At 37.3% G+C, this 23,869-nt stretch overlaps 1 protein-coding gene across 1 annotated transcript; it reads left to right on the top strand.

Annotated features, from left to right (window-relative positions):
• Window positions 1–1,437: 1,437 nt before the first annotated feature.
• LOC131646382 (probable LRR receptor-like serine/threonine-protein kinase At1g14390) lies at window positions 1,438–3,702 on the top strand. Its single transcript, XM_058916434.1, has 4 exons — window positions 1,438–2,848; window positions 2,931–3,124; window positions 3,219–3,383; window positions 3,475–3,702. The coding sequence occupies exons 1-4, from the start codon at window positions 1,438–1,440 to the stop codon at window positions 3,700–3,702; spliced, it is 1,998 nt and encodes a 665-aa protein (XP_058772417.1).
• Window positions 3,703–23,869: the final 20,167 nt, after the last annotated feature.

Genomic DNA, 23,869 nt, shown 5'->3' with positions numbered 1-23,869 from the left:
GTAGTGTAGAAAAATAAATCAATGTTAGGAAGTTCGAATATCATAACACACATATTTCAAAGAATAAATACAAATAAATTTTACCTCTTCATCCCACAGATGTTTGATAGCATGGTTCTCATACAGAGCCAACAGTGATAGGTCATACGACCCTCCTCCAAACTCTTCTAGAATGGCAGCAACAAGTGCATCAATTTGAACATGTAGGGCTTTTGGGACAGCAACATGTGACACTTGCCTCTTCCAGAAGACGAAGCTGGAGATGCCCAAACTCCAGAAGTTGATGCATCCGCATTAAATGATTTGACATCGACTGGCGGTCACGAGAGTCAAGCTTTTTCCTTGCGAACTGATGCATGTTGCAACACTTTACCGAGTCGCAGTCGATCTTGGTTATCATCCATGTTACTATAATTAAAACTGACAAGCAATACAAAACAGAAAAAAATCAAACCTATATGAAACACATTCAAAATCAAACCAAATAATGTAGACATACAAAATACACAAATGCACTTCTCAATTATTTAAAAATCAATTTCTGAACAAATATTAAAATGCACTTCCGTATTCTTTAAAAATCAATTTCTAAACAAATGTGAAAGTGCACTTCAGTATTAACCAGCAACTCCGAAAATAGAAAATGGCATAAATGCAGGATACCAAAAATGCGTTGATCACTTACCTACCTAACAATGATCACTTACCTACCTAACAATGACTATCTCTACCTATATATTGATTTATATTACACGTGTTCCTATTTCTTAATGCATGTATAGAAAATCAAATGTGAAAAAAATTTGAATTCAAATTTATCAATTGTGTAGTTGATGTTAAGCACATTGATTCGATGTTGAGAGTAGCAACTTGAAAGTGACTTGAGAGAGTTTGAGAGGGTTTGAGAGTTTGAGAGAGTTTGCTGGAAATGAGGAAGGGGAAGGATCTGATACGTTTTTGATTAAAATATGTCCGGATGTGCACTTCCATAGGTTATACGGAGATACATTTCCATATTAATTTTTATTAATAATGAAGATCTAACTCACTTACAAATGCACTGAATGTGGACTGTGAAACGTTCAAAAGTACATTTCTAAATTCTATGAATATTTTTTATTTTTTACGAGAGTGCGGGAATACCTTATGGTAGGAGAATTAATCCTCATTTATTATCTTAGAATAAATAGTTCCCTAACAATGGTGTCCCCTCATAAATCAAGACAAACAGAGTATGCAGTTATGGATTGGCCTTACAAAACCTGTTGTTTATCGACCCAATATAAAACCTAATTGTTGTTTCTCATATAAGCTAACAAAATATTTTGTTTGACTAAAAAAGAAACTAATTTAACTGCATTTAGCTTCAACTGTGCAGTACATATCATCCTTTATCCTTTCTGAGATTCACTCACCACTCTTAACTTGTCTTACAATATGAAGAATTTCTTGTTTTCTTTATACTTCTTGTTTCCATTCATCTTTACAATTATTCTCATGCTCCTCACTCCAATTCCATGTGCACAATTAACAACACCAGAAACCAAAGTTCTTCTTCAAATTCAAACACTTCTTGAATACCCTCAACTTCTTCACAAATGGAAGAATCTCACCAACTTCTGCAACCTCTCTCCATCACCTTCCTTCACCATCGTCTGCACAAAGAATCATGTAACAGAATTAACAATCATTGGAAACAAAACAAAGCCAGTTTCAGCAAGATTCTCCACTGATTCCTTTTTCACTGTTTTAACAAAGCTTTCAAACATGAAGGTTTTGTCATTGGTGTCACTTGGTTTGTGGGGTCCATTGCCTTCAAAAATCTCTAGGCTTAAGTCTCTTGAAGTTTTCAACATTACTTCAAATTTCATCTATGGAGAAATTCCAGTATCAGTTTCATCTTTGAAGAATCTCAAGAGTCTTGTCTTGGCTGATAACTTTTTCAATGGAAATGTGCCTAATCTCACAAGATTAGCCTCTCTTGAAGAGATTAATCTTAGAAACAACCGATTCGGCCCCGAGTTTCCTTCGTCTTTGTTCTCTCTTCCTTTGCTACATAGCCTAAACTTGGCTGCAAATCAATTAACTGGAACGATTTCGGCGAATATATCTTGTAGTCCTTCTTTGAGATTTCTTGATATCTCACACAATTTTCTACAAGGAAAACTGCCATGGTGCATTGATTCGATGTCGTTGAACCGAACAATGTTTTACTCTGGCAACTGTCTGTCAACAAGAAATCTCAGCGATCAACATCCGTCGTCGTATTGCAAGAAATCATCAGTGTTGAACGTTAAGCCGAGATTCGAGAGGCCGAATAAATCAAAGATGCGACTAGGAGGAGTTGTACTAATCGGTATTATCGGAGGTTTCGTAGGAGCTGCAGTGGTTTTGATTCTACTCTTTCTGTTCATTTTGAGAAAGTTCAATGCAGAAAAAGCTTCTGTCACTGCTTATTCAAGACCAAATATTCATGCAAGTAAAAGAAATGTTCCTCAGCTGGTGAGGATAGCTTCAAATGGATTACCACCTTATAGAATTTTCAGAATAAAAGAAATCGAAGATGCAACCGACAACTTCGACTCGTCGAATCTATTAGGAGAAGGATCACAAGGACAGCAATATAAAGGCAGACTCAAAGATGGTTCAATGGTGATGGTTAATCAGAAGAGTTTGAGCAAAATCATTGATCAGAATTTGAAGGTGTTACCTTATTTAAGGCATAGGCATTTGGTGAGTGTTATAGGTCACTGTGCTATTAACAATGAGGATCATCCCAAAATGAAAAGCACAATGTTCATAGTATTTGAACACATCTCAAACATGTCATTGAGGATTCATCTTACAGGTATAATAAACACTCGCATACATAAAAACAGTTTAATTTCGACTCTGATTGATTGACAGTGTAAAATTTTTGAGTTCGACAGATAGCAGAAAAAATGAGATGCTTAAGTGGCAACAAAGAATGGCGATTATCATCGGCGTTGCAAAAGGAATCAAGTTCTTACACACTGGAGTAACTCCTGGCATATTTGGAAACAACATTAAGATTGAGAATATTATGTTGGACAATAATCTCAATCCAAAAGTTAGTGGATATAGCATTCCATTTTCATGCAAGGTTAGAACTTCGACGAACAAATTTGACTCATTTAGTACCTCGAGTTAAGTTTCTAACCTATGATTGATATCTTTGTTGATTCTCTGATTCTCAGAAAGGTTCTGAGAGAAAACTTAAACAAAAAAGTGCACACAATCATATTAGCAGCATCAATAGTGCAGAAAAGGAAGACATATATCAATTTGGATTGATTCTACTTGAACTTATCACTGGCAAAGTAGTTACATCTTCTATGGAAGTTGAGGTGCTGAAGTATGAGGTATATACTATATACAAAAAGCTTGATACAACATTCTTACTTAGATATCTAATATTATGGTGATTACATGTTTGATTTCTATCATGTTTAGCTTGAGAGAGGTTTATGTGAAGTTGCATCACCGAACGCGTTAAGGAGTGCTATCGATCCTTTGCTCCATGGGACTTATGCACATGAATCATTGAAGACTGCAGTTCTGATCACCATCATCTGTCTCAGCAAGGTTCCCGGTGACCGGCCTTCTATAGAAGATATTCTCTGGAATCTGCAGTACTCCATGCAAGTTCAAGAAGGAAGGTCCAGTAAAGCCTCAACATGAAAATGTATATTTTCTGCCTATAAATTTGTTGTAAATATATATATTTTCTTGAGTAAGGTCATCATTTTCAACATTTAGCACCTCTTTATATAGTTTGTTACCTTTTTGTGTATACACATTATGTGATAGTAATGAATGAAACAAATGACAATGGTGAAAATTTTTTATTCCATACAACATGGAGTCAGTAACAATATAAACTTACACATTGTATATATAATGCTAGAAATTGATAAGTTCTACCACGACAACCTTATTTTTTTGAAAATTTAACAATAATATTAATCATGCTAAAAATAATGTTGCGTGGGAAAATAAACAAACAAAATAAATGGCTTCAAAAATAATTAGCTTGCAAAACAGTTTCTACAAATACACAATAAAGAAGAGGGAGATTAAAGACAAGTACACAAAAATTTTGTTCATCTAATTCGATTTAACCGATTTACTTTAAAGGAGAAAGAACAGTGTTTCAAAAGTTATTACAAAATATTATAAATGAGTTACAAAAAATAGTCTATCAAATTTTTAAAAACAAACTATATTTTCTACTCAACTCAAGTATTTTTCAATTGCTCAATCTCTTTAAATGAACCATTAAAACTCAAAGTATTTAGAAGTGTACATTCTCTTAGATAACTTCAAGGGTCTCCCAAATTTTAAAAATATACTCTAAAAATTTCTACCTCGGCCTCTTTAAACTTTCCTAAGATAACTCCAAAAGTATGTCAAATCTCAAGAATAAAATCCTAAGGAATTCTACCTTGCCTTTTTTAGTTTCCATACTATACTATGATTATCACATTTTCCCTGTGTTTTTTTCTCTTACTAACTGTAGCGGGGAAAATTTGAGATCAAAGCTATTGACTGACTTGATTCATTATTTTAGTGAAAGTCGCCACCGCGCTTTATTGTTTCCAAAGGAAATGGGAAAAGAATGAAGTAAAACCCAAAATGTTTTTAAAACAAAACAAAACAAATATCTTAGGTACAAGGGTTCATTATGCAAGGGGAAGATGTTAACGCCCCTCACATCTGTGGTACTCCACATGAACCTTTTTAAAAATCTACGTAAAAAGAGTTGTGTGCAAAAAAAATTTTGTTTGATTTTAAAATTATGATCGACAAGACGTTACATCTTGTGCCTACATACCTCCTCAGTGCAATGGAGAAATCAGAGCAAATGTAGTTTCGCTTAAAAGGAAAACAAGAGTTTTGTTTAAAATTGGATAAACACTTTGTCGTCTCAAGGAGAAAACTCAGTTAACCATACTTGAACATGAGAACAAGTGGATTCTTTGCGTCACAAGTGAAAGAAGGGCTCCAACTCTGATAGAGATAAACGAGTATGCCACTAACTCTTTCAAGTGAAAAAGAATCAACTATATCAATCAATATCAAGGGGATAGGGTATTACATCTCGACTTTGACGATTACTTGTGCCTAATCTTTAGATGAAGATTTTTTTAAGATAAAGCCACAAAGGGAAACAAGATTTTTAAGAAAGTTTTTATCAAGAAAGTTTAAAAAGAGTTTTACAAACATAAGAAGGTTTTGAAAAAGGGAGAAGATTTTTAAAATTTAAGAAGGGGAGGAGATGAAGGGGACTATCCTAAGGCATAAAGTAAAAGCTAAGGAGAAGAACAATCTAACCAAACAAGAAGCCAACACTTGACATTAAGAGAATGTAAATTTCCCATCTTTTGGACTTAAATCATAATCAAGCAAACACAATACCAACTAGGGGGCTCAGATGAACTTGATATCTTCATATACAACTTGCACAAAGCTTTGGAAATTACACCATGAGAACTTGAGGCCAAAGTTGGACAGAGTAACAATTGTATTGAGATGAATTCCTTGTCGCAATGCCTTGGAATTAACCATCAAGAACTTTCAAAAAATCATCTACATACACAAAGAGAAATAACCCAATTCTGTGGAGTAAACTCCAAGGACTTCCAGACAAAAAAACACAATACAATCAAAATATCAAGAACTCGGATGAAACTCCAAAGTGATAGGATCAAGATCCTAATTATAAGTCCATAGGTCCATCCTCCAAGCTTAAGGTAAGGTAGCCAAAGTCAAAGTTCACATTAAGTCTTTTATGATTCAAGTTGATTATTAGTATTTTCAGCACAAAGTAATGTATGGTCCAAGTGGACTAAAGAAAAAGAGCATAAGTATAAACAAAGGTCCAAATGGACAAAGGAAAAAAGTGCATAAACATAAACATATGTCCAAGTGGACAAAGGAAAAATTGCATAAACATAAACATAAAGATGAATGATAAATGATAAATGATAAATGATAAAGCTTAAAGCATAACAAAATAAATGGCAAAGTAATAAAGAGCATACAGTAAAGTTAGTTGTTAATTGTCAATGATTATTAATTGATGATCAACGATGAGTGATTAATGAACTTGGGTTCAAAGTTAATGAAAACTCATCAGAAGATTGATAAAATCAAAACCTCTACACAATAGGTTTTCAAAAGTCTTGAACCAATTTTCATACAATCTCTGCCATTTGATCTTCTTTATTTAAGAGAAAAAATGTAGCGCTATGTTGAGCAATCACCAAGTGACTTATATAGAAGTCACCCTACAATGAGGTCGGTCAATAACAATTTATGTGTTTAAGAATAAGAAAGAGAGATGATATAGAATATCATCCTCCTAAGACTTGTAACACATGTAAAAATAAAAAGAATTACCTTAACTATCATGGGACTTCACTTTGATGGTTCATTAGAGGAATGATAAAACCATAACCTCCACATAATGAACTCTTCAAAGCTTGCACCCATAAGTTAAGAGAGAGGTATCACAAAAAAAACAAAACTCAAGCTATCATTAATATCATTCATTTAATATTGTGGATTTGGTTCTTTCAAACCTATAAATATCCTAGATCCAATGATATTAAAGAAGTTAGGACTTCACTTTGATGGTTCATTAGAGGAATGATAAGACTATAACCTCCACACAATGCACTCTCAAAGCTCGCACCCATAAATTAAGAGAAAGGAGATGAAGAGAGAAAGTGAAAAAAATCATGAAAAATATATATATATTTTTTTTAAAATTAACAAAAGAAATCAAGCATTTAAAACCATTTTTTTATGAAAATATTCTAGAAAAACATAAAAAGGTAATATGAAACTATTTAAAAGAAATAATCTCTATATATTTTTTTAAGGATATTTGTGTTAGACGCTGGCCTAAAGATATAGAGGGGGGGGGGGTGAATAGATCTCTCTAAGTTTTTACGGATTTTTCTACTGACTCGAGCGAAAGTGGTTCTGAATCGACTTGCGTCTATTCCGGACCGCTATTGCAAAGGTCGTATGTGTTTCAAAACCAAAAAGTAAGTGGAATTGATGGTGAAGTAATATGATGGCTAACCAATACGTTTAACAACTGAAAACCAATTAACTTCTAGATTGACAACTTTGATTTGCAATGCAGTAAGATTGGATTAAGCAAAAACACAAACACTTGGTGATACGTTCAAATTGATAGTGATTCAAGTTGTGGTGAATTGTGATGTTTGTGCAGAACTTTAATTCACAATTTTAACACTTGAATCGTTGATCAATTTTGCACTTATAACCAATTATGAACAGAAAGTAAAAGAGAAAGTAAAAGCGACAAGAACACGATATTTGTTTAGGCAGTTCGTCGATCGTCCTCGCTACGACTACGTCTGCCCCCAATTCCAAATTGAAATTGGGTAATCTTTCATTAATGTTGAAAGTAGTATATACAAAGAAGATAACAAAGCGATAAACCATAAACCAATTATGTCGATCCTTTGAATCTTCTTCCCCCTTAATCTTGAGCCAGATCAAGGTTATCCAAGAGCTTCACTTTGATTCCCTTCTGCAGTGTCTTGATTCCTTGAACTCCCCGTTCCTCAATCGTTACACTCAGCCGAATCCTCAATGAACGCCTCTTGATAAAAACCCCCAAGAACCACCCGTCGTGGAGGACAAAACCCGCAGATTTTATTCACCAACAAACCCCACAAACCTTCACCCACTAGGAATCTTCAATTCCGTTCCATGGACGTTATCGAACTCATCACTAACCCGCAACGCAAGAATGATTATGTGTAATTGTGTTGGAGATGATGAAGAACGAAGATGAGAAGCGTTTGTGTATCTTTCAGTCGTTGGTGTTGCTTGAATAATTACCCTTGCACAATATATATGATTGCATAACAGTTAGAACCAAGAAAAACTGATTTTTGAACTTTCTTGATCAGTTAGGTCGACCACTTGTAGTGCTTAGGTCGACCTAACAGAGCTTGCAGAATTTTGCTCCCAGTTAGGTCGACCTGTTGAAGGAGTAGGTCGACCAGAATCCTCTTCTGATGCATTCTGGGGACATTTTCACAGATTAGGTCGACCTAGTTGATGTGTAGGTCGACCTAACAGGCTGGTATGTAGATTTCATCAATTTAGGTCGACCTAAATGATGTGTGAGTCGACCTAGCAGGGATATATGAATTTTTCTCCATTTTAGGTCGACCTGGGTTGATGGTAGGTCGACCTAACTGCTGTTTTTCTGCATTCTTCTTGTTTTGCTTGTGTTGAGGCAACCTATAAACATATAAACATAATGGGTTGACCTATGAGAGATCAATGCTTGCTTTTCTTTAAGTTTTCTGCTTCCGTCTTGTTATTTGAATGCTTATTTGAGTTTGCCATGAATCAAAAACATCTTTGAGTGTAATCTTGTATTCACATACTCCCCCTTTTTGATGATGGCAAACCATTCGTCTAAGCTTTGGTAGTAAATGATAAAGACTCAACCGAGCTCCCCCGTACATCCAGCATCTATCTCTCAACAGGGCAATCTCTCAACAAAGCTCCCCCGTACACTCAGCATCTATTGTATCTATCTCCCCCTTTGACAACATCAAAAAGAGAAACAAAGAGAACAGAGTAGGAGAGAAACAAGAGTAATAAAGAATACCGGTAGTCATAGAGATAGATAACATGTAAATGGTGAAATCATAAGAGCTAATCATGTTTTAAAGAAAGCCAACAACATACATAGTAGTTCAAGAGATTTATAAAAGAAAACAGAGAGTACTACATCATATAATGTTTTTAACAACAAAACAAAAACTTAATGGCATGAAATGCAATGAAATGATGATATGTCCTAACGCCTGCCCCTTCTTCCTCTTCCTCTTTGAAATGTATGAGGTCGATCTTCTTCAACCTGTTCCAACAAATCCAGCACATACATGTTAAGAGTGTTGAAGCTTTGGCTTATGTTAGCATGACGATGCAATGCCGTTTCCTCAAACTGATTCTGCCTCAATATGGAGTTGGATGCAAACGTTTCAAAATCGTTCCTTTGTTCCTGAACCAAGCCGTACAAAGATTGGTATTGACGTTGTTGTTCCTCATATCTATCTTGTTGAAGCTGCTGCATTGTTTGAAATTGAAGCTGTTGAGTTTCAAAGTTCTGCTGTTGTTGAAGTTGCATAGCTTCAAGCATAGATATTATGTTGGATTGATCAGGAGGAGGTGGAGCAGTGTATCCCCAAGGAACTTCTTCCTGTTGAGACGGAACATATTGCCAATTTGGATCCGTGTCATGAGTTATGTCTTCCATGGTTTGATCCTCATCATTTGCTATTTCTTGATCGTTTCCCTCTTCCTCATTTCCTACATTGTTTCCAAACTCCGTAGGATCATCATAGTTGTAGATAACCTTCCCTGTTCCTTTTTGAATGAGATAATAGGTTTTCCTAACAGGATTCCAATGATATCCCATAAGAGTCAAGGTGGTTTGTGAGAATTCCTGGGATTGATGTACGCGAGTGTAGTGTAAGTGATCAAGTCGCATACCAAAGTGATTGACAATGGTTTGAATGATTGAACCATAACACAGGGCTGTAGTTTTCTGTTTGACCTCATGAAACTTAGCAGCTAGGAAGTGAGGCCAGTGTAAACGCGTTCTATTTTGCAGCAGATACATGAGCACCACTTCATTTCTTTCAATTCTCGAATATCCTCCTGCCCTTGGTCGAATGATTCTTGAGATTACCCAGTTCAAGAGCCTAGGATCTCGCTTCAAATGACCAGCTGTTATTGTTTCATTTGATCTGTCAAATACGGAAGGATCTTTGAGGATTGACTTCATGTAGGCCTCATGGTCATAGTTTCCCGGTACATCCCCGTCTACCATACGGAGTTCATCACCAACGATTGTCAGACCAAAGATACTAATCCAGACCCGTTTGTCTACAACATGCGATCTAGATCCCATTTTGAAACGGAAATTACAACCGTCTCCTTTTGTAAATCCTGCATAGAAAGCCCTAACGGTATTTTCACAGTACGGGGTATCACATTGCAATAAGGGATGAATATTTTGATGTTCAATTAACGCAGCGACATCAGGGATATGCATGTTTTCGACAAGATTTGGATCATAAGTATATTGCTTAACAATTTTCCTTTTCATCTGCCACTTCTCAAAGTTTTCTCTACAATCAGGATGAACAAGAGCACTTACCGGTTGAGATGATGAACTGGAAGCAATTTCCTTTCCTTTTCTTGATTTTGGAGGCATGGTTGGAGATGCTTTGAGTGAGAGAGGGATGATTTTTGACAGTTTTGAGTTTGAGGAATTAGGGTTAGCCGTACCAAAAGAGATGAGAATGAGAGGGAATGCAAGAATGGAGTGTTTTGAATGAATGTTATTGGGTCGGGTCGACCTAACAGACCCAAATATGGAAAAATTTACGCAGTAGGTCGACCTAAAGTGAAGCTGGGCCGACCTAACAGAAGTAACAAAAACAAATGACCAAATTAGGTCGACCTAAATTGTGAGTAGGTCGACGCAACTGGACCTTTTTGGTTTTTCTAAAGAAGCTTCTTATGTAGGTCGACTCAAATACAGGGTAGGTCGACCTAAGTTTCTTTCAATGATGAAAATGCCTTAGAAATGTTTCTATATGATGTATTTTTGTTTTGTCATTTGCTTGAATGCACAACCATTGTATGTTATGAATGAAATGATGAACATATATACATAAGTATTTGAGAAGAGTAGATAAGAGCACATGAAGTCACTATAAGCATGTTAATTGATAGCATATTATAGCATCAATAAAATTTTTGGAAGTGAACAATAAACATGTTACCGCTTTCTCAATATGTAGGTGTTTTGTCATCATTGTGTGGAGTCTTCTTGTCAGTGTGCCATACTCCTAGATTTGATAATGAATTGTTTTGATGGAATGTTTCACAGGTTGATTTTTGCGAAAAACTTATCTAGTATCGATTACTCGATGTTCTCCCGGATGCGGGACATAGTCCCAAACAATATTCTGCTAAGAATAAGTTTAAAATCTCTTTGCAATGCAACTTGCCAATTTGCACATCAAGTACTGCGTCCTAAGTGTTTTTCGGAATATCTGTATTTGTAATGTATCTCATACATTTGCGATGGCTAGAACACCTACATTTCCTTTGCCAAGTATGATTCTTCAAACTGTCTTCATAGATGACATACCAAAATTGGTATGTCTACCTATATGTGTCTTGAGCACCAGCTGTCAAGGAACTACCACCGTTCGGCGATGTCAAGACACTTTTCCTGCGAGATTAAGTTAGAGTGGAAGGTCCCCAATCTTCATTGGGTCCTGGATGGTGAGTACACAATTTGTTGCACTTAGGCAACCATTGAAATACTCCTTTAGGAACTAAAGTTCTCCTAAATTTGCATTTTTCAATGGTATGTCCCTTTTTGCAACAATAATGACAGGTAATATGATGAGAATATGGAGTTTTGCTAGTTGATAATTTTGGTACAAAAGTGTATTTACTATATAAAGGAGTATACGATCTTTTGAACTTGTTTGGATCAACTGCAAAAGTCACTTTTGGTTGTAGAGCCTTGTCTAACTTGGCTTTTAGATCTCTCACTTCTTTTTGCCAAATGTGACATGTCTCACAACCAAACCATGATGTAGGATCTATTTCAACTTTGTCCTTTTGAATGTCTAGCATAGATTGTTTTAAAGCTTCCATATCCCTTTCGGTTTTCTCAACTTTTGATTCAAGATATGAAAATATTTTCTTATTTGAGGCCAAAAGTTTGAAAGCTTTAATTGCATCTCTATGTAATTCTTCAAAAGCAAGTTTTAGTTGAGAATGAGATACCTTATCTACTAGTTCAGGTTTAAGATGACTTACAGCTTTCTTTTTCTTGTTTTGATGAGCCATGAAACATAGGTTTGCTGATTCTTCTTCATCGCTTGACGAGCTTTCACTAGATGAATCACTTTCCCATGCTATGTAAGCTCTTTTAGATTTGTTACGACCTTTGCTTTGGTTCTTCTCCTTTTCTTTCTTAAGGTATGGACAATCCGGTTTGTAGTGACCGGCTTTCCCACAATTGAAGCAAAGACCTTTGATCTTTCCTTTGTTGTCGTCATCTTGTTTGAACATGTTTGATTGCTTTCTATAGTTGATCAATCCTTTGTCGGAATGTTTTGCTCCATTTTTCTTTAGATATTTGTTGTATCTTCGCACAAACAGTCCCATTTCCTCATCATCGGAGTCTTCGTCATCACTTGTGTCACTATCCTTTGGCTCTCGTTTTGAGGTCTTGGAGCTCGAAGCTTTTAGAGCTATTGACTTCTTCTCTACCTCTTTCTCCATGTTCTTTTCTTTCTTTGTCCTCTTCTCATGCATGTCAAGGCATTTAAGATGCTGTTCATGTTCCTCTAGTTTACCAAAGAGAGTGCTAATGTCTAAAGTGTTGAGATCATTTGCTTCCTTAATTGCTGTAACTTTGGGCTGCCATTCCCTGTTCAAACACCTTAAGATTTTGTTAGTAGCAACTGCATTGGAAACAGGTCTATCAAGAGAATTTAATCGATTTTTCAGGTGAACGAATCTTTTCTGCATGCTTTCGATGGTTTCACCATCTTCCATGTGGAAAAGTTCGAACTCTTGAGTTAACGTATTGATCCTAGCTAGTTTGACATCATCCGTTCCCTCGTGGGCAACTTGCAATGTGTCCCACATAGCTTTAGCTGATCTACAATGGGAAACGCGATAGTATTCATCAACTCCTAGAGCTGAGATTAGAATGTTTCTCGCTTTCCAATCGTATGCATATTTCTTTTCATCTTCAGCATTCCAAGTATCTTCTGGTTTTGGAACAACTGCACCAGCTGCATTTGTCATAGTGATCTGAAATGGACCATTGACAATAGCTGTCCAGATGTTCCTATCAATTGCATTGATATGGACACACATACAATCCTTCCAATAGCCGTAGTTTTCTCCGTTGAAAACTGGAGCTCTATTATGAGCCCCTTTAGGTCCGGAAGCCATCTTTCCAATAAGTGTTTCACGTAGCACGGAATAAACCAGAGCTCTTGATGCCACTTGTTAGACGCTGGCCTAAAGATCTAGAGGGGGGGTGAATAGATCTCTCTAAGTTTTTACGGATTTTTCTACTGACTCGAGCGAAAGCGGTTCTGAATCGACTTGCGTCTATTCCGGACCGCTATTGCAAAGGTCGTATGTGTTTCAAAACCAAAAAGTAAGTGGAATTGATGGTGAAGTAATATGATGGCTAACCAATACGTTTAACAACTGAAAACCAATTAACTTCTAGATTGACAACTTTGATTTGCAATGCAGTAAGATTGGATTAAGCAAAAACACAAACACTTGGTGATACGTTCAAATTGATAGTGATTCAAGTTGTGGTGAATTGTGATGTTTGTGCAGAACTTTAATTCACAATTTTAACACTTGAATCGTTGATCAATTTTGCACTTATAACCAATTATGAACAGAAAGTAAAAGAGAAAGTAAAAGCGACAAGAACACGATATTTGTTTAGGCAGTTCGTCGATCGTCCTCGCTACGACTACGTCTGCCCCCAATTCCAAATTGAAATTGGGTAATCTTTCATTAATGTTGAAAGTAGTATATACAAAGAAGATAACAAAGCGATAAACCATAAACCAATTATGTCGATCCTTTGAATCTTCTTCCCCCTTAATCTTGAGCCAGATCAAGGTTATCCAAGAGCTTCACTTTGATTCCCTTCTGCAGTGTCTTGATTCCTTGAACTCCCCGTTCCTCAATCGTTACACTCAGCCGAATCCTCAATGAACGCCTCTTGATAAAAACCCCCAAGAACCACCCGTCGTGGAGGACAAAACCCGCAGATTTTATTCACCAACAAACCCCACAAACCTTCACCCACTAGGAATCTTCAATTCCGTTCCATGGACGTTATCGAACTCATCACTAACCCGCAACGCAAGAATGATTATGTGTAATTGTGTTGGAGATGATGAAGAACGAAGATGAGAAGCGTTTGTGTATCTTTCAGTCGTTGGTGTTGCTTGAATAATTACCCTTGCACAATATATATGATTGCATAACAGTTAGAACCAAGAAAAACTGATTTTTGAACTTTCTTGATCAGTTAGGTCGACCACTTGTAGTGCTTAGGTCGACCTAACAGAGCTTGCAGAATTTTGCTCCCAGTTAGGTCGACCTGTTGAAGGAGTAGGTCGACCAGAATCCTCTTCTGATGCATTCTGGGGACATTTTCACAGATTAGGTCGACCTAGTTGATGTGTAGGTCGACCTAACAGGCTGGTATGTAGATTTCATCAATTTAGGTCGACCTAAATGATGTGTGAGTCGACCTAGCAGGGATATATGAATTTTTCTCCATTTTAGGTCGACCTGGGTTGATGGTAGGTCGACCTAACTGCTGTTTTTCTGCATTCTTCTTGTTTTGCTTGTGTTGAGGCAACCTATAAACATATAAACATAATGGGTTGACCTATGAGAGATCAATGCTTGCTTTTCTTTAAGTTTTCTGCTTCCGTCTTGTTGTTTGAATGCTTATTTGAGTTTGCCATGAATCAAAAACATCTTTGAGTGTAATCTTGTATTCACAATTTGTACTAGAAATTAAAATGAACTTAAACAAATATAAAAAAAATACTATCATAATGAAAGAGTGCAGTTAAATGGAGATTGTTGGGCTGTCCAAGGTGAGCCAAGTCGTCTCATAAAGGCTATCAGGAGAGGGGTGCATCCACGTTGCAAGGAGTGATGGCAAAAGATCCAGGACGAGCTTTTGTCTTTGACCCATGTAGTTAGCTTGAAATCCTCAGGCTTTGTTTGCGAGTTTGGAGGGGGGGGGGGAGGGGAAGGCTTCCGAAAACGAAAATTTTAAAAATATAGGAAAATATTTGACATATTTTGAAAAAATGATTTTTTTTTAGAATGATAAAATAGTCATTATCATTACAAAATTTTTAATTTTTAGAATACTATAACAACTTAAAAGATATTTGGAAAATTTATGTAAGCCCTCCAAAACCCTCATTCAATACAATTTTTGAGTTCCCCCATTTTATGGGGTTTTTGGTGTTATAATTAAAATCAAATCCTCCTACTCAAATCTTTCTATTCTTTTCACCCAATCCTTTCTATTTTCCAAAGCCCTCCCCTCTCTTCCCCTCCAAACTCGCAAACAAAACCTAAAGGAAAAGATGGTACGCCCCTTTTGTTTGATTTTGGTTCGCCTCCTCACTCTCATTTTCCACGGTTGTTCCTCATTTTTCTCTGTTTCCACGCTTCTTTCTATTCAACTGTGTTCAAAACGCCTCTGTTATCCCATTTTCGCTCAAATCTCCCTTGTTTTTCTCTCAACAACCATGTTTTTAGTAACCAAACTCAAGTAAATCCTGCAACAGAAAACAAACATTCATAAAATTACCAATCGATTAAATGCGATGGTGTTGTGATGTTGAGTACGCGATTTAGTGATAATGCTGATGGCGATGCGTGCCATTTCTCTTGCAGGTTCGGATTCGTATGAAGTGTTGTGAGTTTCGAAATTGTTTATCGAAGATGATGGATCAAAGGAAGATGGTGTTGATTCGGTGAAGCGGTTTTGTATGATTTTGTAGGTTGTGTTTATTGCCTGAGGTGTCGAGAGTGGTTCAGTTTTGTGGAGGTTGGTGATGAAATATTGTGATGATTGGGTGTTTGGTGAGGATTTTTTGATCGAATACAAATTTTTGTGAAGGTATGGTGTGAATTTATGGCTCAATTTGATACGTGATCTTGCAGTGTTGACGTTAAAGGTTTTGGATAAGCTTTTTGGAGTAAATATTGGTAGAAGCTTGTGGATGGAGGTTATTTCTGTGATGTGAAGGTATGGCGTTTGATGTGGTTGTGAGGATGAACGTTAAGGGTGAGTATGGTTAAACTGAAAACAGATTTTCGGAGGAAATTTCTGATTCTATTTCTGCAGCATGACTCAACAATTTTCCCCCCTTTTTTCAGTGTGAATAAGCTGTGTATTTATAGGCCTTTGAAGGTGAGGGTAACAGAGGAAATTCTGTGAGAATGGGATAAGGATGATGAGATATTGGTGAGGATTCATACGTGTGAGACGAATTCTTTTTTGGCCAAGTTTGTTGAAAAACCATGTATGCATTAGCTGGAAAAAGGTGTGAAATATTTGAGATGGTCCAACTCGATTTGGCAAAAAAATTTGAAAATTTGTTTCTACTGGTAGTGATAAGAACGTGTAATGACATGATTCTTGTAGAGACCCCAACAATCTCAAATTTGGCTCAAAATATCTTCTAAATAGCTTCAAGACTCTTGCGCAAGGCTGCCATCATTGATGTTGGCATGCCATAAGGCTGTACACGACTAAATATAGGTATTGTGAAACTCGGAGCATAAGGCCTAAAGTCACTTGCCATAGTTGGTCTCAGAGTTGTAGGGAGATTCACCATTATTGTCAGGGAAATTACTTCCCCTTCTTGCGCAATAGACAATGTGGCCATCATGCTTGTTGTGGAGGCATTTTCCTTAGTCGAAGTCACAGCGACGTTACCTCCATTTGTAGTATTGGAAAGTTGTTCTCCATTGGTATTATTGTTTCTTGGATGAACCATTTTAATGTATCTTCTAGTTATTCTGCTAGTGTAATTTTCGGTTAACCTACCACTCCTCAATTTCATACACACTTAGGACTTTGAGAAGTCTCATAAATGAAGAACTTACATGCAGATTTATTTAGAAAAAAGTAAAAAAAAAATTGCACAAAGGTTCCATTGGGTGTGTCATCTTGTGTGAGATATTGGATCGAACTCTAGTATGGCCGAAGGGTAGCTTCTTGGTTCGACAGGGTTAAGCATGAAGTCGAAGGTTGTTCACATGCTTGTGTCGAAGATGCTAGGGTTGTTAGCATGTTAAATTAGGTTTTAGTGTTTAAACCCTAATTTGTTAAGTTAGCTTGTTTATTAAGTTGGCTTGTGTAATGGGCCTTGTGGAAAAACCCCATTAGTTAGTATGTTAGGTTTTATTATAAATAGCATACTAGTCTCTCATCATTGCTAAGCTGCAAATCCTAATTTAGGGTGAGAGAGGTTATTTGTTATTCTTGTAAACTTGTAATCTTGTTTTAAGAGAAAGTAAAATAATAGCAGTTATAACCAATATTTGTATTCTCATATTCTTCCTTGTCCTTTATTCATCCCTTATTTTTATACTTTGTTCGTGGCATTGAATTCACAACAAATTGGTGCGGTGAGCGTGGAGAAGATGCCTTCAACAAAGTATGAGATTGAAAAGTTCACCGGAGTGAATGATTTCGGTCTGTGGCGCTTGAAGATGAAAGCCCTACTGGTTCAGCAGGATTGTTTAGAAGCGTTGAAGGGAGAGGCAGCCATGAATGCAGAATTGACGGCAGCGGAGAAGACGAATATGATCGAGAAAGCACACAGCGCAATTTTGTTGAGCCATGGTGATAAGGTTCTCCGGCAGGTATCAAAGGAGACGACGGCATCAGGGTTACGGGTGAAACTTGAAAGTTTGTATATGACTAAATCGCTGGTAAATCGACTCTACCTGAAGCAAGCTTTGTATTCATTCAAGATGATTGAAGACAAAGTATTGGCTGAGCAGTTGGATATGTTCAACAAGCTGATTCTTGATCTTGAAAATATTGATGTGAAGATCGATGATGAAGATCAAGCGCTGTTACTATTGTGTTCCTTACCTCGATCACATGCTCACTTCAAAGAAACTCTCTTGTATGGAAGGGAGTCCCTGACGTTTGAAGAAGTTCAATCAGCCTTGTACTCTAAGGACTTGAATGAACGAAAGGAGCATAAACCTTTGACTGTTGGCGAAGGTTTGGCCGTTAAAGGAAAACTCTTACGAAAGGATGGTAAGTTCGACAAGAAGAAAGGCAAAAGCCAGTCGAAGTCTTACTGTGGCGAAGCATCTGGCATTCGATGCTACCATTGTAAGAAGGAGGGTCACACAAGAAAGGTGTTCCCTGAACGCCTGAAATATCATGGAGGTAAGGATAATGGCAACGCTGCCATTGTTCAAGATGATTTCGAATCATCTGATGTTCTTGTGGTTTCAACCAGTGACTCTAAGAAGGAGTGGATTATGGATTCAGGTTGCACTTGGCACATGACTCCAAACAAAGACTTCTTCGAGGAATTATGTGATCAAGATGGTGGATCAGTATTGCTGGGAAACAACAAGGCTTGCAAGATTGCAGGTGTTGGATCTGTGAGATTCAAGCTCCATGATGAGTCAATAAGGTTATTGACTGAAGTCAGGTATGTTCCTGATTTGAAGATAAATCTGCTTTCTCTTGGTGAATTCGACAAGAAAGGATATGTTTTCAAAGGAGAGAAAAGTATCCTAAGAGTCATGAAGGGTTCGAAGGAAGTCTTGAGAGGCGTGAAGAAACAAGGCTTGTATACCCTTGAGGCTGAAGTTGTAAGTGGTTCGACAAATGTTGCATCCACGAAACCTTTGTCGAAAACAGAAATCTGGCACATGAGATTGGGCCATGTCAGTGAAAGGGGTCTGGTCGAATTAGGGAAACAAAGTCTGCTTGGTGGAGACAAAGTCGAAAAGATGAAGTTTTGTGAACCCTGTGAACTTGGAAAATCTTGCAGAGTGAAGTTCAACAAAGGCAAACAAAGAACACATGGATCCCTTGATTACATCCATGCTGATCTTTGGGGGCCTGCAAGGTGTCCATCACACTCAGGAGCAAGGTAGTTTCTATCCATAGTTGATGATTATTCCAGAAAGTTATGGGTATTCATCCAGAAGACTAAGGATGAAACTTTTGAGAATTTCAAAAGTTGGAAGACTCTAGTAGAAAATCAGACTGGCAGAAAGGTCAAGAGGTTGAGAACCGATAATGGCCTTGAATTTTGCAATGAAGCGTTCGATAGCTTTTGTGCTGAATCTGGTATTGCAAGGCACAGAACTACTGCAGGTACTCCACAGCAAAATGGTTTGGCTGAAAGGTTTAATCGAACTATTTTAGAGAGAGTCAGATGCATGTTGACTAGTGCAAGGTTAAAGAAGGTGTTCTGGGCTGAGGCTGTTTCGACAGCAACATATCTGATAAACAGATGTCCTTTCGACAGCGTTAGATATGAAGACACCTGAAGAAGTTTGGTCGGGACATCCACCAGATCTCGACAAACTGAGAGTATTTGGTTGCATAGCCTATGCTCACATTAGGCAAGACAAGGTCGAACCTAGAGCTCTGAAATGTATGTTCATGGGATACCCTGAAGGAGTCAAAGCTTATAGGCTATGGTGCCTAGAGTCAGGTCACAGGAGGTGTATCACCAGTCGAGATGTGTAGCAACCTGCCTAAAAATTAAGACTGAGAGAGTCGCCACCTATTCTGAAGGGCGAATAGGAAACCCTACGCAGTATAGAGATCAGGGTAAGATACTATATTCAGGTCGAGAGAAGGTGTTAAGCACCCTCAACCCTTTCCTAAAGGCTAACATTGCAAAGATGGAGGTTTATGGCTAATATAAAGAAAGATGACAGACAGTTAATAGGGTTAAGGCAAATAATTGAATATGATTAGAATATGGAGGAAGGGGACTCGCCTTGTTGCCAAGTGCCTACGTATCTCCTTAAGGAGAATCAGAGTCAACGTAGTTCGGGGACAGGGTTGTACGCCTTAGAATTTGATTGGATATGATTTGAAGGCTTTTTGAATGGCCTATCGTAGTTTAGGAAGTTGTGATTTGAAAATCGCAATTGAAGGGATGAAAATCCGTAGTATCGTGGTTTAGTGTTTTTTAGAGGTTTTGGGCGTACAACCCTGATTTAATATGGCACTATTAACCGCAACGATCAATAGATTCGATCGCCATAGTTAACCGATTAGTAAAGGATTGCTGGCAATTCTAATCGATTGATTCGATTATCACTTTTAGCAAATTGATGTATTTTAATTATTAATTTATTAATTTATCGTTACCCCTCATAACCGATAGTTTCAAATAATAACGAATTGATAAGGGGAAATATGCTAATCATCATAACCAATAAGATGGTTAAAACCATTTAGCAAAATAAATTTATTTGAATTTTAATTTATAGGATTTGATTAATTAAATTAATCGATTATTAACCATCGCGACCAATAAATTTAGTCGGAACGAATAATAAATTAAATCCTAATATCTTTGATACTTTGGGCAAATGGGATGGAGCAAACCCTAATATCTACACCTTTGTAGGGTTTTTGTGATTTATAATTAAAATTAAATTAATTAAGTCGGAATAACCGAAGTCGGGAAATATTATAGTCCTAAATCCTTGGTTATATTCTTATTCTAATTCTAATTAAATAAATTAACTAAATAATTACAATTACTTAATATTTAATCTAAATAAATAAATAATAGAGTTAAAGATAAATAAATAAATAAAAAGAATATAGAAAACCTGGCTATCCTCTAGCGTAGCAGCCCTGTGAAAATCCATGATAAGGTTGCAGCTCCTGGGACGTTTGATCTGGAAAGCTGACGATCTGATGGTTGAATAGAGAGGGCGTATAGTAGACGCATGAGGCTGCAGCGTGCTGGATCCCTAGGTGACTTAATTCAAATAAAATGGCCAAAATCATACAAAGGAGCCAGGGATCGAACCCCCCACCTTTTGGTTAAATGTCCCTTCGCCTTGCCACTTGTGCTGGTTTGCTTGTTGATAATATATTGCGCTGAAGAATTAAAAAACAAAAGAAAATGGATAATGGGAAAGTCAAAACATGATCAGAACCGGGGCCCACTGTGTGAGGTGTGTGCCAATCAGTTGTGGAGAGAGGTGGTCCGACTGTTGACCCACCAATCCGCTTCTTGCACGCGCAGACCAGCTTTTTCACATTTCAAACGTACCAATCAGAGGCCTCCACGCGTGGATCTGCAAACCCAGGCCGCCGGAGTCTCTCTCTTCCCCGTCGAGACTTCATCTTCTCCGATGAGGAGATTTCGGGAACCCTGCAAAATCAACCAAAACGAAGAAACAAAGTGTCCAGATATACTAAATTGATAGCTGCAAACACAGTGGAATGGTTAGTTTTTGAAGATAACGGCTGCAACCGTCAAAACGAGAGCGAGGCACCTTTGTGCCCTAATAATGGCAGAGCGCGATTCTGGGCCTAAATCTCACATGTATCACGTTAGAATTGTTCTAATTAATCTCATAAACACAAATATACGCACCTCACCAATTTATAACACTTGAATCAATGATATCGGAACTGTAATATCTTACCTCCGACGAAGCTCCGTTAAGGATGTTCTGGCTGCACCTGCCCCTGCCTGAGTATTGAGTTTGATTCCTTATGGCCTCCGGGACGTGAATGAACGCTTGGTTTGGGTTAAAACCTACTGGAAAACCTCCTTGATTGTACTCTCAATTCTTGAGTTTTTTAGAGGTTTTGAAACCCTATTTCTTCTCTCTTTTTTCGTCCTCCCTCTCTTTTTGAATATTTTTAGAATATATATCTGTCTCCTAGGGTTTCTTTGGGCTTGGATCTTAAGAGAAATAATTTCTTTTTAAAAAGAATCATGAAACTTACTATTTTGATACCCTCCTCTTTCTCAACCAAATACCAATAACTTTGGACCCTTTCACAATGTCATTTGGGCCCTTAGATGATTAAAAATGGAAACCCCTATGATTTAATTCATATATCTTGTATTCTATTTAATTTATTTTGCATTTATATAAATAAAGTTCAAATAAAATATAAATAAAATACCAAAAAGGAGGAGAATGGTTTTATAGGCCCTTATACATACCATGGATGTGTTTGAAATATAAATTTTAGGCCCATTGGTTAGAAAACCAAGTTTTGAACACTTAGGGTTTCATGCACATCTCAAAAATCACTCAACTTTAACCATGCGCATATCTCTCAAATTTAACCCTATGGAGGTGTTTTTAGCCAATTTAGAAAGCTTAGAGAGTCCTCTAAATGATGTCTTTGGTTTCATCTCAATTGAAGTTTCTATGCTCAAGTTATGAGCTTTGACCCAAAAGGTATATTTCATTGACTTTTTGGAAGACCTATAATGTATTGGACTATATCTCTCAAATGGTGCATTTCTTGATTCCGGGCCCAACATCAAAGTTGTAGAGGATGAAATTTCCTTGAGAACACGCTTTGGTTGAGAAATTTCTGATACTCCGTGTGAAAGTTATGACTAGTCAAAGTTGCATTGACTTTCTCCTAAAGAAACCCTAATTTGAACCTTTTGCATTTGTTCATTTCTGAGTTTCTATTGATGGATCATGATCAAACTTTGATCAAATGATGGATATAACCTCACATACTTGCTTTTAACCAGAAATCTTGCAGTTTGATTGTATTTTGACTATAGTTGACTTTTAGGTCAACACAGTCGATTATTGGTTATCTGAGCCATTGAGCGAGCAATCCTTGGGATAGAAGCTTGACTTTTGATATGGAGATGCTTTAATACATGTGAGACACCTTGGGATCCATTTGAGACTTTAGACACTCAACTTCCTTTGATAACCTGCAAACCCTAGTTTTGAGACACCCTATTAGGAGAGAGTTGCTTGAGAAGAAACCCTGAGCCTTGAGTTATTGGAGATGAAAAGAGGAGGGCAAATTTTGGGGTATGACAGCTGCCCCTGTTCAATCTTCTTAAACCTGAAGAGTCAAATAGGCACGTCTGCCTATCGTAATCTAAAGGTAGAAGATGATTGAACACTGAAATGCCCTGAAATTTGCGTGTGTCAGGAAAAAGTTCCGTGGGGAATGGGCTTAAAGATGCCACCCAAGATAAATACCCTCCTTCAGAATGTGAAGCATATGCTTTCTGGAAGGGACCCTGTACTTTGATTGTTGCATAGCCTAAAAAGGCAACCTGAAATTTATGCAATGTTATGATGCATGCAATGTATGATGCAATGAGCCTCTCAAAATAAATGAGAGTGATGTATGCATATGCATTATGTATGACTGAAGTATGTTAGTTGAATGATGCGTGATTGTTAGTTGAGATGTGTTAGTAATTCTGAAAAGAAAGAAGACACCTTTGATTGTTATTGAAGTTTTGGAGAATATCACTGCCGAGGGACTAACGCGATAAACCCAGTTGAGGAATCGTTTGAAAAATCTTGTATGCCTGGAAAAGCTCCAAGAAAGGATGGAATACGTCTTGAAGAAGACTTCCTGGAAAGGTTTCTGAAAAGGAATAGCGAGGACCTTCTGTTGGTTGTGTAATTGGCTTGTTATGGTCAGCAAGCTTCCGCAGTTTGTGAACCCCCACTTACTATAGTTCTAGTAAGTTTCCGTAGTTTGTGAACCCCCACTTACTATAGTTCTAGTAAGTTTCCGTAGTTTGTGGACCCCAATAGGATTGCTTGCTATAATTCAAGCAAGTTCACCTGCACCAACAGGGTTATCTGCGAATATTATCGCAGAATTTACCTGTGTCACCAATAGGGTTATTCGCGAGTGTTATCGCGAAATTTACCTATGTCACCAGGGTTATCTGCGAGGGTTATCGCAAAATTTACCTGTACCACCAATAGGGTTATTCGCGAGTGTTATCGCGAAATTTACCTATGTCACCAGGGTTATCTGCGAGTGTTATCGCAGAATTTACCTGTACCACCAATAGGGTTATTCGCGAGTGTTATCGCGAAATTTACCTATGTCACCAGGGTTATCTGCGAGGGTTATCGCAAAATTTACCTGTACCACCAATAGGGTTATTCGCGAGTGTTATCGCGAAATTTACCT

This window comes from Vicia villosa, linkage group LG2, assembly GCF_029867415.1.
Source record: "Vicia villosa cultivar HV-30 ecotype Madison, WI linkage group LG2, Vvil1.0, whole genome shotgun sequence".
Classification (NCBI taxonomy): domain Eukaryota; kingdom Viridiplantae; phylum Streptophyta; class Magnoliopsida; order Fabales; family Fabaceae; genus Vicia; species Vicia villosa.
The sequence above is the reverse complement of the archived record's forward strand: the minus strand, read 5'-3'. Positions and strand labels throughout refer to the sequence as shown.

Excerpts from the sequence above, each read along its gene's own strand:
- LOC131646382 (XM_058916434.1), top strand. The coding sequence starts at position 1,438 with ATGAAGAATTTCTTGTTTTCTTTATACTTCTTGTTTCCATTCATCTTT. Across the intron at positions 2,849-2,930 it reads ATTGAGGATTCATCTTACAG|ATAGCAGAAAAAATGAGATG; the intron begins GTATAATAAACA and ends TGAGTTCGACAG. Across the intron at positions 3,125-3,218 it reads GCATTCCATTTTCATGCAAG|AAAGGTTCTGAGAGAAAACT; the intron begins GTTAGAACTTCG and ends TCTGATTCTCAG.